The sequence below is a fragment of the Fringilla coelebs genome, assembly GCF_963513975.1.
Source record: "Fringilla coelebs genome assembly, chromosome: 8".
Classification (NCBI taxonomy): Eukaryota; Metazoa; Chordata; class Aves; order Passeriformes; family Fringillidae; genus Fringilla; species Fringilla coelebs.
In genome coordinates, this window is record NC_140066.1 from 21,143,536 (window position 1) to 21,161,709 (window position 18,174).

The 18,174-nt window shown below is 47.3% G+C and overlaps 2 protein-coding genes across 9 annotated transcripts in view; both read right to left on the minus strand.

Annotated features, from left to right (window-relative positions):
• Window positions 1–306: 306 nt before the first annotated feature.
• On the minus strand, window positions 307–7,582 carry CYP26C1 (cytochrome P450 family 26 subfamily C member 1; the record flags this gene model as incomplete). The annotated part of the gene is made up of 6 exons (XM_084210266.1): window positions 307–669; window positions 942–1,448; window positions 4,939–5,094; window positions 6,705–6,980; window positions 7,091–7,315; window positions 7,391–7,582. The coding sequence occupies 6 exons, from the start codon at window positions 7,580–7,582 to the stop codon at window positions 307–309; spliced, it is 1,719 nt and encodes a 572-aa protein (XP_084066392.1).
• Window positions 7,583–8,313: 731 nt separating this feature from the next.
• EXOC6 (exocyst complex component 6) overlaps window positions 8,314–18,174 on the minus strand; it is a gene marked incomplete at both ends in the record, with an annotated part of 86,451 nt that continues 76,590 nt past the window's right edge. For 6 of the 8 annotated variants that reach the window (XM_084210394.1, XM_084210392.1, XM_084210391.1 and 3 more), the window contains 2 exons: window positions 8,314–9,428; window positions 10,254–10,366. In XM_084210394.1, coding sequence (XP_084066520.1) covers window positions 9,296–9,428; window positions 10,254–10,366 — 246 coding nt within the window. Of the gene's footprint in view, window positions 9,429–10,249; window positions 10,367–18,174 lie in introns of those variants that run through there. The other 2 variants (XM_084210397.1, XM_084210396.1) reach the window with 1 other exon arrangement.

The following is an 18,174-nucleotide window of genomic DNA, read 5'->3' on the forward strand; positions in this document are numbered from 1 at the left end:
CATCCCTGGTAGCTGGGGGCCTGTATGGGACAGGGGCTGACTGAGCCCCCATGGCATATGCACCCTGCCAGCAGCTTCAGCAGGTTTTGTCCCAGCGCTCAGGAGTGGGACTCTGCAGGACACCCTACTGCAGCACCCTGCACACCCTACCAGCCCATATACCAGGAGAGGAAAAATAGACCTTTAAGGTTTTGCTCAGCAGTGACCCAGCAGCATTCCCAGCCTGGGGCAGCAGACACCTGCTCCTGGCAGCTGTGGAGGGGCATTGGCCCCAGGGCTGAGGGGAGCAGTGCACCCCTCGCTGGCTCAGGCCTCGTGGCCTTGGCTGGGCTGCAAGGGGTGGAAATAGAGCTGCAGCCCATCATCGACAGGGTGCACGATGGGCACGGTCTGCATGCTGGGGTAGCCAGGGGTGGCCAGCTCCCAGCGGGCCGTGCTGACCAGCTCGATGGCCAGCAGCTTGAGGATGGCCTGGGCCAGCTCCTTCCCGATGCAGCTCCGTGCCCCTCCACCGAAGGGGATGTAGTGGAACCGGCCCGCAGCCTCCGGCCGGCCGGCACCAAAGCGCTCTGGGTCAAAGCTGCTGGGGGGGCTCTGGTAGACAGCAGCTGTCTCGTGGGTGTCACGGATGCTGTACATGACGCTCCAGCCTTTGGGGATCTGGTAGCCCTGGGGAAGGGAGACAAGAGGGAGGAGAGGACTGTTACATACCTGTGCTACTGGAGGGTGAGCAGAGGGTGCCTGCAGTCAGCCCCCCTGCGCTGCTCACATGCTCTACAGTTTCTTTTCTCCCCAGCCCAACTGAGACTCACACTGGTTGCTGGGTGACACTTCCCCTTCAGCTACATTGCCAAGCACCACCGCTGTGAGGGACACAGGGTGCTTGCTCACAACGGCAAGCAGCAGCTCTTAGGCAGCCGGCTGGAGTGCGTGACACTTACATCGAGCTCAAAAGTCTGCAGTGCCGTCCTGTAGCCTCCGGAGACTGGGGGCAGCACTCGCAGCACCTCCTTAATCACACAGTCCAGGTAGCGCAGGCGGCTCAGCTTCTCCAGGCTGATGTCTGCGGTGCAGGGACAGCTTTGCCCCCGTGGTGCCAGGAGCTGGGGGCTGGGGCAGGGGGTGCCCCGGGGGACAGTGGGCTCCAGCAGGGCACTGGGCTGGAGGGAATCTTCTTCCACTGGGGCTGGGGGCTGGCTCTGGTCCTTGTGAATGTCTTTGGCCATGGGGTGAGAAAGTGGTTTCTCCCTGTCCCTGCTCTGGATGGTCAGGGTGTCCAGGCAGGGTCCTGCAGGGCAGCACTCACTCTGCTGGTGGAACTCATGGGACATCAGCTCCTGCCTTATTTTTTCAATCACTGAGGGGTGCTTCAATAGCAGGAGGATCAGAGAGGTGCTAGCGCTAGCCGTGGTGAAAAAAGCAGCAAATATGAGCTCAATTGCTGATTCCTGGGAGAGGAATGAAAATTACAAGTTTGAATAACATTTCAAAGTGATTGTGTCTCAGACTGTTCTCATCTTTTGCAGGTTTTGCCCCTGTGCAGGGGGCCCTGGCCCCCACTCTGCTCTCCCCAAACCCATAACCAAAGCATTTCTGTATGAACTGGACATCTACTTGCCAAGTGACTGCTGCAGAACCACAGCTGGAATGAGTACACATTACCTCCAATCCAACTCTTCTGAGCTTTCCTCAGAAGATTTACCAATTTTAAGGCAGCACTTTAGCATGCATTATAGCACATTGAGTGAAGTCCATTTCAAGTATTATGCTTTTTATCATCATCTGCCACCTCTGCACCCAGCTTTTACTTTTCTGTCCAGGCAGTGGATATGGGAAGTGGTTTATGCACAATTGTAGATGTACTGGCAGCTAAAATGGGTTGCATTTGATCCATCTCCTGGGAGGGAGACTGCATTTGATCTTACCTGGGAGAGGACTCAAGGCAAGAGTCAAAAGCATAAAGGCCCCTGCTAGAGCAGGTCATCCTGGGAAGTGCTGCAGCCAGCAGGGAGCAGTGACCAGGCAAAGGACTTGCTTGCTTTTCAAGCTGTACAGTCTGAAGCACAGCAGAGTTCCCAACAGCTCCACAGCAGATGTATCCGTAACAAGTTAGGAAGTTACTCAGCGCAGATACGTGGACCACAGCACAGCCAAATCTGTAATGTGTGCCTTGTCCAAGGTCAGGCGTCCCCTCGCAGCCTCCCAGCCTTTGTGGGACTGTCTGCAGGGTCTATATGGAACAGCACATGCCAGCTTGCTGAGGGCTGTTTGCAGCACCCTCTGACCAACTTTTGCAAATGGTTTCCCAAAAATTAAGGGTTGTCCATGGCATGACACATCTCTGACAGCAAACATAATCCTCAAACCTCCAGCACCATCTGAAGTGCCAGCATCTCCACAGCACAGGGCTGGGAGTGCTGAGGCCTGAGGCTAGAGACAAAAGTCAAGGAGAAGCCAAAGGAAGGAGTACCAGGAACTGCCCCCATGGAAGGCCTGGGACCTGACTGGTATTACAGAGCACTAATTGCTCCAGCCCAGGAGCAAAGAAGAGCAAAATCTCACAGGGACACAGAGCAGTTTCCTTTCACATGACTGTGTCTGAACTTTAAGTTATTCTGACACAACCGGCTCTAGAGAGGTGAAGCCACAAACGCAGAGAAGAACACTCGAAGACTGAAGGTACTTGGATTCAAATCTGATAAAGTTAAGGATAATGTAACAAAGATGACTCTTTGCTACCATCCCTAGTGCCATATATTGGCTGGTCTAAATGCTTTTGCCAAAGTGCAGCTCTCAAGGGCATCTTTCAGCTGAAATAAAACCCCTGGAACAACAGATCCCTGTCAGCCCCTATCACACCTCCTGCAGGCATTAGCAGGAATTTTTACATTCACAAGGTAACAGACACAGATGAAAAGAAACCTCTCAGTTCCACCACATGCAATTAAACCCCAAGACATTTCAATAGCATGCAAGGAATTTAGGGCAAGCTCTTAGGTTTGAAATAACAGCCCTTATGCTCTTTGCATCAACCTCTGACAGTGCTGCTGCAGAACTTGTGTCACAGCTGCTGTCACAACTTTCCCTTCCTGCCTCTGCAAGACCAACAGAACCAGTGACTGGAAGGCAGGATATTCCCAATCTTCTTCACCAGTACTGTGCCTGCCCTGGGAGGCAGAATGGGCAGCATAACACCCAGCCAGCGACAGCATTTTTATACAATAGATAGATAGATAGATAGATAGATAGATAGATAGATAGATAGATAGATATAGATATATAGATACTTAAATCTTCCCAAGGTTTAAAATATTTTAAAACGGTATTGTTGGCAAAGCAACATCTTTTCAATGACCTTTACATTTCAAGGGCCCTGGTGAGTTCATGGCAGCAGTACAAATCACAGTGTATTTAGGAAAATTTCTGGGAAAACTGTCTTTACAGATCATTTGAACAAAAAGCAGATTAGTGACTAGTATGTGCCAGTGTCTGGAGTGTCTCTCAAAGACAGATATATCCACAACTCTGAGACAGCTTTGGACTTTTTATCCAGTTACACTGTTTCATTAAATGAGACTTCTACTGCTGTTTTATTAGGGTGGAGAATATTACCTTAGTTGCAAGGATAGGCAGTTCAGTTTGAAAGTAATTTTGTTGAATACAGAAATTTTGTAACCATGAAGGTACATAACAACATATGAATATGTTATAATTTGAATCAGCTGGCCCAAGGTTGCTGCCATGTCACTCAATCTATGTGAAATTTAATATCTCCTTATTCCATTTGTGGTCAGAGTCAGGGATATGATGAGAGATTGTGGAACTATTCTTGCCTAATATTAATGTGAATACTAACAGAGATTAATTAATCTTAATCACATTTTGAATCTGTCAATTATTTTTTAAAATCACATTATAATAAAACATTGTTAGATTGAATAATGTAATAAATAATTAAAACAAAATTTATTTAGTAATATATACTGGTTCGAATTATAACTAATAGTTGCTCAAAGTTTTTCAAATATTTCAGATTTAGAGATTGCATTTTTACAAAATATTTATAAAACATTAGTCTTTGGATAGTTATCCTGAAATACTAAAATAAATTGTAAAACTACATTTAAACTATATTCAAATACTTTAAAACCATATCCAACTGCTGTACCCATGCAAAACTTGTTATATAAATGCAATGCCACCTATCATTCACTGATACCAAGTGACCTGGAATTATGAATGATGCACTACAAATTACAATTTTTTTTCCCAAGATCTTTGGCAAAATACTTGTCACATTCACTTGGTGGTTTTGGCTCAGTAAGTACTACTGGGTTCATCCCTATGTCACGGCCATACATCACATTTCACCATAGCAATCCACAAGCTACATGATCTGATGAATGACGAGGCGATAGGGAATGACCTGGAATCCATTGCTGCATCCCTAGACTTATTCTGGTTAATCATCTCAGAAATTTCTGGGCTCACAGTCCTGAGGAGTCCAGTGATGTGATCTACACCTTGCCCTAGGCTGGGTGCTGGGCTGTGTTTGAGAAGCACACAAGTAGCTCTGAATATTTCCAAGAGTCCTGGAGGTTACTATGTGCACAGACTTGCCAAGCCTTGACACAGCCACATAACCCTACCAGCATCCTACATCAGGCTGAAGGCTTGCGGCCATGAAGAGGAAAGCTAGAAGAGGCATTAATTCCCTTTTAAAAGGATCCCTTCTATGGCAAAGAGACACAAAACTACCAAGGCATAAGAGTGTGCTGAGTGCAGGAGCTGGTGTCCTCACTGCTGGTAAGAGGGGGCAGGAGCCAGCAGCTGGGGGTGGTCCCCAGCTCCCCACAAGCCTTCTCCTGGCCCTCAGCCCACGACTCTCAAACAGCCATGGAGTCAGGAGTGGCACTGCAAGGCAGAGGCTCTCCTTACCTTTAGCTCCTGCATGGTGAATTCTTTGCCATGCTCCTTGGCACTGTTCATTAGGAAATCCAGAGCATCACTGTGGTCTTCTGGGTTGTTTCTCTGCAGTTTTTCCTGTATAGCCTTCTCCATAAACTTATGTAGCATGTCCCGTGCTTTGATTCCCTGCGAGAGGCACACACAGTTCAGGAGAACCTTAGGAATTGTCCCCCTCTCTAGAGAGACCAGGGGAGCCCAAGTGTAGAAATCCTTAATCCCAGGACCTGAGACAGCAAGAACTGTTTAATCTGCTGCCCAGCCCCAGAGCCTTGCAAGAGGCAGCAGCACTCTGGGGGGAAATGCTGCACCTTCTGTTGCCTTGCTGTTGTGAATCAAATGCAACAAGTCCCAAGAAACTCTCTGGGAGGAAAAGACAACAGTAAACCCAAGCTCATAGGCATCTGCGCTGAGCAAATCTACAGTTGTGTCAGGTCCAAAAGAAGCTTATTCCAAGGGACAAGAAAAGGTAATAAGAAAACTGAGTCCAGACAGCAAGGCTCAAATGGTTTTACAAGGGAATAGTGGATAAAGACACATTAATCACAGCCAGCTCATCTTCCGGTGTGTTGCACTCCAGTGCAGCAAAACATTTCCGTAAGATCTCAGCAAGTCAAGTGACCAGCAATGCCTTTGCAAAGTGGGATGATGGAGTCACACTGTACAACTCTCTATAAAAATGTCTCCTGCAAAAGCCATAAGGACCAGAAATTTGAAATTAAAAATGGCCATGGCCAGATATTGGGAAGAAGATAACAAAGGCTTAGGCTTGAGGTGGGAAGGACTGGACAAAGTAAACATGGCAGGAACGAAGAGAAAGACAAGGAGACCTAAAGGCAAGTTGAAGGTGTTGGTCTGGGGCCAGACAGGCTTTGGCTGACCTGAAAGAGAGCAGTGGCGTGGAAGCTCATACTGGTGACAACCTGCAAAGGGAAACTGGACAAGGAAAACAAGAGCTTTGATGAAGAGTAGCAGGGAGGTGGGGGAGAACTGAGACTGTTTGGTTAAGGTGATCCAACAGGGCAGAGCTCACAGTGGAAATAAGAGATGAGGGAAGACCTGGCAACAGTGGACAGGGGACTTCAGCTGTGGTAAAGATGGAGAACCCAAAGCTAGAGGAGGGACGAATGTGAGAGGAAGAATGCTACACAGGACCTATACCTAGAGCAGGAGTGTGGAGAGACAGGCAAAGAGGGGCAGACCAGCAGGGAAGAAACTGCAGGTTGAAAGAGGCAGAGGAGACTGTCCCTCTCCCTGGGCTGTCTCTGGGCTGCTGGACTACAAGGGACCGAGGACCATAAGAGGGTCTTAAGTTCTCAGCCTGTCTGAGCTTCAGAGGAGGTGCTAAGCTGAGGTGTGCTGTGCCCACCTGTCTTTGTGCTTATGCCCACAGACGCCTCTGCCACGGGCTGACATGAGTTCAGATGGGATAGGGTCAGACATGATGGACTCACCAGAGGCAACATATGGGATGAGGGAGAAGTGCAGCCCTATGCTGTACAATGAGCTGGAGCCAGTGCCCAGACGTGTTGGAAGCCAGCCAAAAGCAGGTGAGAAGTGCAGAGAGAAGGGGAAATGGCTAGGGTAGGTAAGACACCAAGCCCTCAGACCTAGAATGGGGTGTTGCAGATGTCCTGGCCCATCAGAAATGTCCCTTGGTGGACCTAGGGACAGGGGGACTGTGCCGCCAGGGCCCAGGCCCTGCCCCCGGGCAGAGGGAGCAGTGCAGGCGGCAGTACCTTGCGCAGCCCACTGAAGGGTATGTTGAGGGGCAGGGAGAAGAGGTTCTCCACCAGCTGTTCAAAAGTTTTGGCCAGATCCTTGAACTGCTTTTCCTCCAGGCAGAGCCCCAGCAGAATCTGAGCTGCAATGCGGAAAGTTAAGGTTTTAGCGGAGGAATAAACTGCGATAGAGCCTGGATCCATGCACCAGCCCCGCAGCTCCCAGCTCACAACCTTCTGGATCCGCGGCAGGTAGCTCTCCAGGGCGGCACGGCTGAAGACTCTGGCCAGGATCTAGGAGGAGAAGGGGGAAGAGAGGCAAATAGTTAAAGCAGGGGGAGCACGCATGCCACCGAGGCCGCTGCCGGGGCTGTGTGCCCCGTCGGGGTGGCTGTGAGGCTCACCTTGCGGCGCTGGCGGTGCAGGTCACCAGTGGAGCTGAGCAGAGTATGGGAGCCCAGGATGATCTGGGTGCTTTGGGGCCACTGTGTGCTGACCAGCGTGTGCTCACCCAGCAGGATCTTGCGGATGTTCTCGGCGCCTGTCACCCGCACCACAGGCCGGCCCAGGAGGTGGGTCTTGAAGACATTTCCGTACCGCTCCCGCCGAGAGCTGTGGAAGCGGGAGCCCTGGGGACGAGCTGCGGGTCAGCCCGTGGCTCCCGCCAGCCCCTTCCCACCCCGCCCCGTCCCCCGGCGCCTTACCTGGAGCAGCCAGTGCAGAGTCTCCCCGAAGAAGGGCCAGCCCATGGAGCCCTTGGGCAGGGGCAGGGCGCTGGCGCGGTCCCGGCTGAGGCTCCAGCGCAGCGCCCACAGGTGCCGGCACAGGGTGATCAGCAGAACCAGAGCCAGCAGCACCAGCGCTGCCACCTCGGGCCAGGAGGGCCCGGCCGGCATCCTCCTCCGGCGGCGGGGACGGGGCGGGCGGCGCGGCTGTCAGGCACGGGGGGCCGGCGCCCCGCGACTCGGCTTTGGGCGCTGCGTGACGGGCCCTGCCGGCTGCTGCCCGCCCGGCCCCGCTCGCCTCCTGCTACCGGTTCGCCCCTCGGCCACATTTATATAGATATTGGCCACTTACGCCCGATCCACCTTCGGAGATGACGTATCCGCTGCATATTTAAGCAGCGCGGCCAAGTGCGGTGATTGGCGCGGGAGGGCCGGGACAGCGGCCGAGGGGCTCGGGGCGGCGGCGGCGGGGCAGCCCCCGGGGCTGGGGGCCCGACACCCCCTCCCGCCCCCGGCCAGCCCCTCGGGGCGCCCCTAGCCGGAGGCGGGACGGCCGCTCCTGGCAGCGGGGTACCCTCTCCGCCCCGCCGGCAGCTCCCGGCGCCCCCTCGGGCCAGCCTGGCCAGGCAGCGAGTCCCATCCCGGGCTCCCCCGACCAGGGAGCGCCCCAGCCCTGCTCCGCAGGCCCCACCGCCCCCGGCTTCCCGGCCTGCAGCGGCAGTCGGGGCGGCCCTGCAGCGCTCCCGGCCCGCACCCCGCCGTCGGGGCCGCGTGGATCCCCGGCCGCCTTCCCCGGGGGAAAATCACCAGTGAGTCGGGACCTCCGCAGGTCCCGCGAAACCGGCTCCGAGGTGTGTTCCCGGGTGTGAAATTAAACAGGAATACGGGTGAGGTTTATATTTCTGTATTTAGACAGTCAATAACTTAAAAATACATCGAAAATGTACATTATTTTTACACGTTCCATTTGGTTTGTATTTGTTAGACATTCTCTTAAGTGTCTAAAATAGCCAGGAGGGGACAGTGCAAAGAGACCGGTAGTGGGACAAAATGCCAATCGCTGGGATGGGGCTGGCAGGAGAAAGCCCAAACTAACAAACAGATGCGGCACAAAAACAACAGCGGCAAACCTATTCCTTACTGCAACCTGGGATAAAGAACCCGAGATCTTACAAAAGTACAGTTAGAAATAGTAACCCTGAGGAACAAAACCAAAACGAAACAACATGTCACATTATAAAGAAATCAAATGGTTATTTACATTCACAACCTCAAGATTAAACCCTTTTGGAGAACAAAGCCTCTAAGTCCTAATGCTAAATAGATATCAAGTCTAGTTCTCGGGTAGTTTTCAAAGGTACTAAAAATCAGAAGACCTTTTCATACCTCCAGACTACAAAACCTGGTATACAAAATTATGTCCAATCACTTTAGGGCTAATATACATTTAATGCAAGTAAACAAGCGGCATCTGAAACACAAGTATCTCAAGCCTAAAAACTTTAAATTAGGATTCAACCAGAAAACAGCAACTAAGGGATCATTTCTCAAATAATTCCTACTTGGAGCAAAATTTTGGACACCATTTCTGCAGATATTTAAATAACATATTTACAGTTCAGCAGTTCCATGTACAATACGATTGCGCTGGTTTTTATTGTACAACCTCATTTTTCACCATTTGTTTACAATATACAAAATAGTATTCGACCCATTAAAAATACGTACAAAGAATTGTTTGTTGAAGACTACATGTACAATCTACTACCGCATTTTTCCTTTTCTCGGTCAAACGAAAGTCCTAACTGGCATCACCATTTGCTTAGTAGAAATAGTGGATAAGAAACACTCTTGGTGTGATGAGATACTGTCGATTTAAGAGGCCTATGTGTGCTGGGACATACCATTCACTAAACTCCTAAGTTGCTTTACTACAGTCTCTATTAGCTTCTGCTTGTCACGGTCATTCTTCCTGAACTGAGCAAAAATGTTGTTCTTTTTGCTGGAGTCTTTCATTCTAGAGAAATAAAAAAGCAAATGACAAACACATCAGAAACGTAAATTGAAAAGGAAAAATCTGACTATTTAGGTTGGTTTACTACTGTTCTTCTTTTGGTCTTTCTGCTAATAAGAGCTGAAAGATTACAAAACCTGTTCACTATGTGTTCTTAAACTTCTGCAATGCAGAAGTGCAGAATATGTTCATTTCAACAAATACTACTTCACAAATAACCTGTAAGTATTAAGCAAATACCCCTTCAGCAGGACCCTGATCCTACCAATTGCCTTAGGAGAGAAGCAAGTCAGAAAACCCGTTAGTATCAAATGCTTCCATGGTAAATTCAGATTCAGCGAATGGGTGAATTTTGTTCACCCTCAATAACGGGCATCTATATTGCTGATTTCCCATACCAATGGATATAAAAACGAAATTCGGGAAATTAAATAAGTTACAGAAGCAATATTTTGTAACAATATAGGCGATACATACCCTCTGTGAACTCTGCAAAAGACATTTTCATCGCAGGCAGGAGAGGAGAGAAAACACTGTTAGAAAGCGTATTGAAACCACAACGTGTTTTGTTTGATGCGGTTTTTACAAGCAGGTTGGTACCAGGCTGCCGCTAACGTGCCCTGCTCACCCTGCCCGCCCGCCAGGCCGGCCGAAACGCTCGCACCGGCTTTCACCACGGCCGAAGCTCAGCGTCTCCCGTCCCCAGAGCGGCAATTCGGGCAGCCGCTGGCTGCTCCCGCGGCCCGGCCCCGCCGCTCCCGGCAGGGCGGCTCCAGCCCCGGCGCCGCTTCGCATCCCCGCGCCGGCAGCTCCGGCCCCCGCACTTACTTCTCCAGGAGCGTGAGGGCCGTGCTGGGGTTGACCCGCAGGTACTTGGAGGTGGCCTGTCCGTAGTCAGCCAGGTAGGTGGACCAGTCCCACACCATGAAGAGGTCCAGGAGCTGCGGGGGGAGAGGCGGATGAGGGAGTGCGGGGACGCTCTGCGGAGAGAGGCCGGACGCGGACGCAACCCCACGCCGAGCCCAGCCACCACCCCCCCTTCACCTGCCCATTTCTTTCTTTAACGTCTCTCACCTCCCTCAATGTGCAGGGAGGCGGCTGCGCAGGTTTGGCCCCAGGAGGGGATGCTGATGGCTTCACGCTTTAGTATTTAGGAACTTGCTTTACCGTGGGGAGCAAGACAGGGATGCTAGTGTCTGCTGCTTCTCACACTAATTTAAACGAGGTTCAGGTAGTCGAATTAAAGTGAATTAAACACCTCCTGGCTGCAGTCTCCATTATGACTGATCCCTGAAACTCAGAGCCAAGCCCTGGGCACACTTCTGGCCCAAACAAACCCGAACACTTCAGTGAAGGAACAAAGTCTCCAACCACAGTACTACGCTTGGCTGCAGTTTCAAATCAGGTCTTGGACTCATGATCTGAGAGCTGCCGTTCAACAACAAACCAGCCTGCTTTTACAATCAGACGCGATGCTGAACCTCCAGCAGGCAGCACCCTCACGGCCCTCAAAGCCTAATTCCCTCTCCACCATCACGGGGTGCAGGCCAGGCACCGCTGGGCACCCTGCCCAGGCTGCCAGGGGCCAGGGCACAGGCAGCCCTGCTCGGGGATGCCTTTCCCACGGCTACCTGCGGGCCAGTGGGCCCCACTGCCATTGACGTCAATGGCGGGGCGCCCCAGCTTCCCCCTGCGTCTGGTGCCTGGCCTTGTCCTGCTGCTGAGGGCTAACAAGGGCTTGTTCTCAGGCTGTCCCATGTTAGCCAAACCTACTGTTAAAAAAAGCCTTGGGAACCATTAACAACACTTCGCCCCAGCGCGCAGTGCCCGAGGCTGCTCCGCTGAGCTGGGTCCTCAGTGTAACCTAGCGCCCCGCTTGCCTGGAGACCTGCTGAATCAGTAATGCTGAAAAGGTGGGCTGGAACAGGATTTTGTGCGACAAAACCACTTGAAAAAATGTAACAGACTACTGCAAGTCACATAATTTTGCTATTTCAAGGAAGAACCGTTAACTTCAAACATTTGTTTCTGCTATGCCTGACCGGAGCTGTTAGAGCTGTGACACAACAGTGGCAGCCCCTGCTCCCACAGGCAGAGGTGCAGCAGGTGCCCGCTCCTCTGACTTCTCAGGCTACACTAAGAGGAGGACTGCACCCCAGAGAACCTTACCGTGCCTTACTCAAATTTCTCAGCCTGATAAACTGTCAGAGGAGTCCAGTAATGCTCATGCCCAAAATCATAACACCAATTCATTTACAGAATAAAAGCATACATCCAGTCTTCCCAGATTCAAATTTCAATGCCTCTCTTTTGCAAATTTTTTCACTTCCAAACCACTTTCTTATGTTACTTTCAAATATAGTGTCTAATTTAAACACATAATTTTCTAATTAATTACTTCTTCCTTATTTGTAGTGTAATCTTTTAGGACTAGGTAGCAACATTTCCTGGCATTATAATGGACCTCTGACACACCTACTTATATTTTACATTTAACTATTCCATAGGGGTGAAAGGATCTAAAACCCAAGGAGGCAATTTCACTCTCTGATGACTAGATATCCATTATAAGCACCACAGTCAAATTCAAACAGTTCTTTCCCACAAAGCCCTTTCTCAAGATGGACACCACTTATTTTACTGAGTTGCCAAGAACACGCCTTCAGTCACCATGCAAACAGACTTGGGAAGACTTGATGACTCAGTTGTGAAACTCACAGCCTCAGTTGCTACTGCATGTTACTCATCACTTGTTATTACCTGTGTTACACAGTTCGGGTGCACAGTCCTCACAGAGGTATTTTAAAGCACAACCAAAAGAGTGGAAAGATAGGACAGGCAGATGCACAAGACAAGATGTGAGAATAAAGCTGACAGGAACCCAAACTACATAATCTGGTGATTAATAACTTACTGCTACTTACAGTGCTACTTGTCATGGACTTCACATGGGACATGGTCCTTAAGGATAGACCCGTGCTCCTGCAGTTGTATTCAGTGAGTAAGAAGTGAAAGATTTCCATTTCTTATCCCTATTGTACCATTGAAATCGAGATTTCTGGGTAAATCTTAAACAACCCTGAAGGCTCATATGGGCGAAAAGTACCTAAAGTACCCTGCTAGCAATGTGCAGCCCAAAGCCATTGACGACTGTCACAATTACAGTGATGAGAAGTTCAAAGAAACTTCTCTGACAATACTGCATGAGTGAGTTTCATACAATGCTTTCAATGGTTGACTCAACTGATTGTGCCATGGCTCTGGGACATCTCAGTGATAGTGATGACTGGAAGATTACACCTCATTTGTCACCTTGCCAAACACAGGTAAGCATGTAGGGCTCTAAACAGACCATGAAGCTTGTTATTTTTCAACACGAGGTAAAAAAATGTCACACAGAACATGAAGCATATTCTGTGCACTCCAAGACAGTCCTGACCCTTAAGAATGAACATCTAAAGGGACACTATTGGCAAGGGTGATGTCCCCAGAGCTCCTTCCCTGCTCCATGCATGGTCAAAGAGCTGCACGCAACCAACCCCATGCTAATAAATCTCTTAAGTTCAAGCAGCTGTCATGACACGTGGCAGGTAGCTCAAAGGCCCAGACATGTAATCAAATGACACATGCCACTCAGCTACAGCCCCCTTCCCTCCTTCTGTGCATCTGTTCAGGGGCTGCAATGTGACAATCATGTCCTGGATCTAGATTAAATGTGGCAGGGAGCTGCAGACACTGCTGGAGACCAGACTGCTGCTGTGCATGATTATGCACGGTGCATTTTGTCCCACTCACAGCTGCAGTTCTGCACCGTGGCATACGGTGTATGCACCATGTATGCAGTGGGCTTGGACAGCAAATACTGCATGCTGTGGGGTGGGGAAGAGCTGCCTGGTGTGCAGCTCTTGGGATCTGTGTGCTGGCCATTCCTACCACCTGCATCTGCCCTGGCACCCAGATTCAGTGGATGCACAGCCCAATGCAGGCACTCTCTGAGGGAAGCAGGTTGGTGAGCAGCCAGTGGCAGAGAGGACAGTCTAGCAGAAATGACACACTGGCCCCAGGACCACCACAGGGATGGTGGGAAATAACCTCAATCCATTCATGCAAAGTTTCACTTGAGCACAACACCGAATTCACCTTCACTCCAGCAACAATGCAGAGGTGTTAACTCACCAATCTGTTTTAATTTCTGCTGCTCCGTTCCTTTCTGATTTACGCCATCTTTTGCTACACCAATGTGTGCCCTATTTAAATTAATCATTTTAATTCCTCTCCCTGATATAGAAAAAGTGGGACTGTCTTGGCCACAGACATATGAAGCACATGAAGCACAGGACAGTTTGCTGGTTCTGTGACAGTAGTTTTTATTGTAGCATCTAGGATCAAATCAAGGCCAAATTAAAGCAACATTTCCCTACTACTGTTTTATCTATTAAAGCTTTCACTGTTACTGAGACAAAAACTGAAAATGAGATGTATTGTCTAATAAGGAATGCCCCACACTGGCATACACGGTCAAATATGGGCAAACAGTAGGTCCTGGCAATAAGCATTTCCCATCCTCAAAAATCAGTCAAAGGCCACAGAGTTTATCACAGGATACTGGTGCTACTGGCTGCAACTCCTTTAAGGTTAGACTGTGCACAACTTGCCATGAAATTACAATAGGAAAAATGTTTATTTTGCACATCCATCTTTCCTAAGTTAACACGTGTGGAAAAAACCTCAGACAGAAAGGCAGTCTCAGCCTCAAGTAAGGAGCCACCCAAGGGTGTTTAGTCAGAATCAGCTTATCATGCTGCCAAAACATTGTGAAGCACCGAATAAACTAAATATATGTACTCTGCTACCCAAGAACAATGGCACTGCTGTGCTCTTCATCCCATAATAACCATGAAAAATAAGAATAAGCTCAGACAGGCAATACTACACTGAGTATTTTATAATGAAGCAGAATATGCTTCCCTAGGAGCAAGGAGCAATTATTCCCTTCTGACTAGGAACAATTTGCAGAGATGTATGTGTGTCTGAGTCATTGTGAAAAAAAAAGAAAAGAACAAGAAAAAAAACCAAAAAACCAACAAGCTTTAACCTTTCCTGTACCCCACACAGAATATCCTATATATTGTCCATTTACTTACATTTACAAAATACAGTCCACACTTCCACTTTATTTAGAGGATTTTGCTTTTTCTAAAGGTGTGATATAAGGGGAACCTTCATCCAACACCTTGGAACCATCAGGGCTGACGATCAGAGAGCAGCACTTTTCTTCTACTGTACATGCAACAGTGTTGCTTTCCCAAACCATTACATTATTAGTCACATATATACTTCTAACATTATAGGTAACTTAAGCCTCTGGTTGCTGTACTGCACTTTTATTTTGAATTATGGTCTACAGTGCTTTGATTTTGTAATTTTCCCTTCATGTGTAGGTATTTTCTAGATGCCTTTTATGTCTAACATTAGGTCTCTTTGTAGAAATAACCATCACTTGGAAAAAAAAGGTGTTTATGTGTACTTATGTAAAAGTTTATAGTAATTTCTGACATTATACAGGTAACACTGCTATTTTTAATTGGAAGACTTATTTTAAAAGATACTAAACTATGTTTTGGTTAAAAGACCTCCTACTGTAAGACCTTGTTAGCTAACAGGATCAGTTAAGACAAAACATTATAATATTGATGCTGTGAGAGGAAAAGATATTAAACTTTTAGGGACAGAATTCTGATTTCAAATACAGCACTTGCACCTATTCTTCAAAGTTAGTACTCTAGCTTTTCCCAGTATCTAGGTGATATGGCTGTGTTTGAATAGAAATTACTCTTTACCATTGCTCACTAAAGCTTTGTATTGTATTACCTAAAGTTCAGAGCAGCTCAGCCATAGTCCTGTATTTAGGCCATCTTGTAATTACTTGAGAATTTTGTGCACTGGGAACTGCTGAAATCGACCATCCGGCCCTTTCAATGACATCTGAGCCTCTTGTCACATCCTCAGATATCATACAGATGCCCTTTCCTTTTTACTTTTGGGCAACTGTCAGGAATAATCTTGGAAGAGAACGCATCTTTGGGAAATAGCTATGCACAGAGTGAGCACAGCAACAGACAGAAGGAGGAGACATGAGCTTTGCAGATGGAAATGGGGGCAGTGTCCATTAGACCCTGTGCTGGTTATACTACAAAAATCCTAATTGTAAATTATAAAGGTATCTCAATGCAAGTTGGAATGGTGCAAATTGCAATCTCTTCTGAAGCAGCATGAGCATCAGCAAATAGCTTTGGTTGTACAAATGGCACCAGTGATTCAGGAGCTGGAGATAAAACTGACTTGTACACTTAATTTCCTACTTACCTTTCAGTAACATCAAATACTCCATCCAATGAAAAGTAATTCTTTTAATATATCACTGTCAGTTATGTCAGTTCTGGCTCACTCTCCTTGCTCACAAGCTGAATATTTCTTATGCTAAACAGTTTATTAACCCCTAATCACCCAGTTACTTCTGGACTTGATTGCATGTGTAATTACCTTTTGTCAGGTACAATTTGCCTGATAAACATGTCAGAACACTTGCTGCTTAGTCTGTTGAAACAGATAAATGCTGTCTTTCCACAGCCTTGGGGCATAATTAACAGGGAAAAAAAAGGCAGTTATAAAAACACACAGAAGCTGATTCAGTGAGGCAGGAGTTCACAGCGTGCAGCCCGCCAAGGCCCATTGCCCGGCCCGCTACGCTTGCCTGAGCTCTTATTGAGTTCCAGCCTGCTGTGACAGGGCAAAGGGGGCAGCCCTCAAAAACTGAGATTTAAAGTAGGTTTCCACGTGAACTTCAAAAAAGAGTGGGATGATGCCTGTTTGGGGGGAAAAAAAAAAAAAAAAAAAAAAAAGAAGAAACAACACAGTGAAGCAGCAGATAATGAAATTGGTAGAGTCCCTGTCATCATTATGTGTTATACACTCAAACAGACTCTCTGGGATGGGACCAAGAACGGAAAAACTAGAAGAAGGCAGAGGGAAAAAAAAATCAGGAAAAGCAAACAGGTCAGGATTAACTAAAAATGCTTTGTGGCATCCTTGGGCTCAATTGCTTCTGATTTCTGCCCTGTAGTGTTTGCAGGTTATGTACCCGTGCGCTACGGGGAGTGCGAAAAAAGAAATCCTTACCTGACCTCTGGATAACCCAAACAGGAGATTAGCCCATTTCCAAGCAAAGCAGGTTGTCACACTGTTAGGCCAATTGCTTCTATTGACACTTTGCATAAACATCTTACACAGGGTGATCAGAAAGGACTGTTACGCCATTAATGCTCTTTTTATTTTTTTATACCTAAGTCTTACAGAATAAAGGCCTTTCTGAGTAAGGGATAACAAAAGGGTCAAAAGGTCACAAACATTCTTTTAAGTAGGCAAAAATCGGGGAAGTTTAGATTCATTGAAAAGTGCAAATTGGAAATTTTTTGCATCTTAAACATTCCAGCACGCTGAGCTTTTTCTAATTTCACTTCTAGTAAATTCATTATCTACTTGATTGTGCCTTTTTACTTTTAAATAAGAAAAATGCTAAAGTCTTCATTTTAGGAAATAGCAAGCTGTCTAACCTTCTCAGCTAATCAGTAATCTAAACAGACTTAGACATTACCATTGCAATCCTCGTGAGGACCAGTGTGAAAATATACAGAACCTTTTCTTGAAGTGGGATGACTGAACAGTCTCTCATGTACAGTTTTCACATAATTTACACAGCATGTGGTTTGCACTGTGTACAGCAAAATATTCTATATTTTCTTTTGTTTTGCTTTCGCTTTGATCAGAGATGGAAACAATCTCCCTTTAATAGTATAAAAGCCACCTGCTGGGCATCACAGACTACAGCTAATTGGCAAATTCTTTGAAATTTTGATATAATGGATTTTGACCTCTTTAATTAAAAAAACCCAAAGCCTAGAATACGGTGAACTCTTCTGGGAAATGAATACTGCCAAGCATATACAACTGCAAGCTACACCCAATCTTTTCTTAGGAAAGAATACAGAAGTAACATTACAATTTTTTCCTAGAGGATGCGTGGCTATCGGCCTAGGGAAAAAAAAAAAAGACTATTGCTAGCCATGTATCATTTCAGTCCCTAAAGTAAAGATAGAGCAAACACATTAATATTTCAATTATTTCTACTTTTACTGGGCTTTGGAGCAAGCAAAGCACCAAACATGAAGGTGACTTTTTCATTTTTAACACAGTAAACTCACAAAAACCACTCACAAATGTTCCAGTCCTCAACATTTCCTACTCCAAGGAGCTCTCACTGTACCAACCCACTCTGCCTTGTTTTAAGAAGGACAAATGGGTTTCAGGACCCAAAAGGAAGCCTGTCAACCAGAATTGTTGCTGTTTCATAATCTCTGACATAACGTTAACCTTTCAGTGGAGCTATAATCTCATTGCTTTGGGAACTCTGAGGCAGCACTGTCTTTCTTTTGTTAAAACACTTATTTATATTCTGCCCAGCATAATGGGGCCATGGTCCATGACTGGGACTCGTAGGCACTGCAGTAACACAGCTACACAACAACAACACTGTTTTAATCTTTGCTTAGGTTTTGTGCACAAGTAGACATGAACATATGTTACACAGGTATATATTTATTTCCAACAAAAACCGTTTGCATGACCAGGAAGATAATACCATCATTATTCACCAAGTTATGCTCCTGTTAATTAAAGCATGCACTCCATG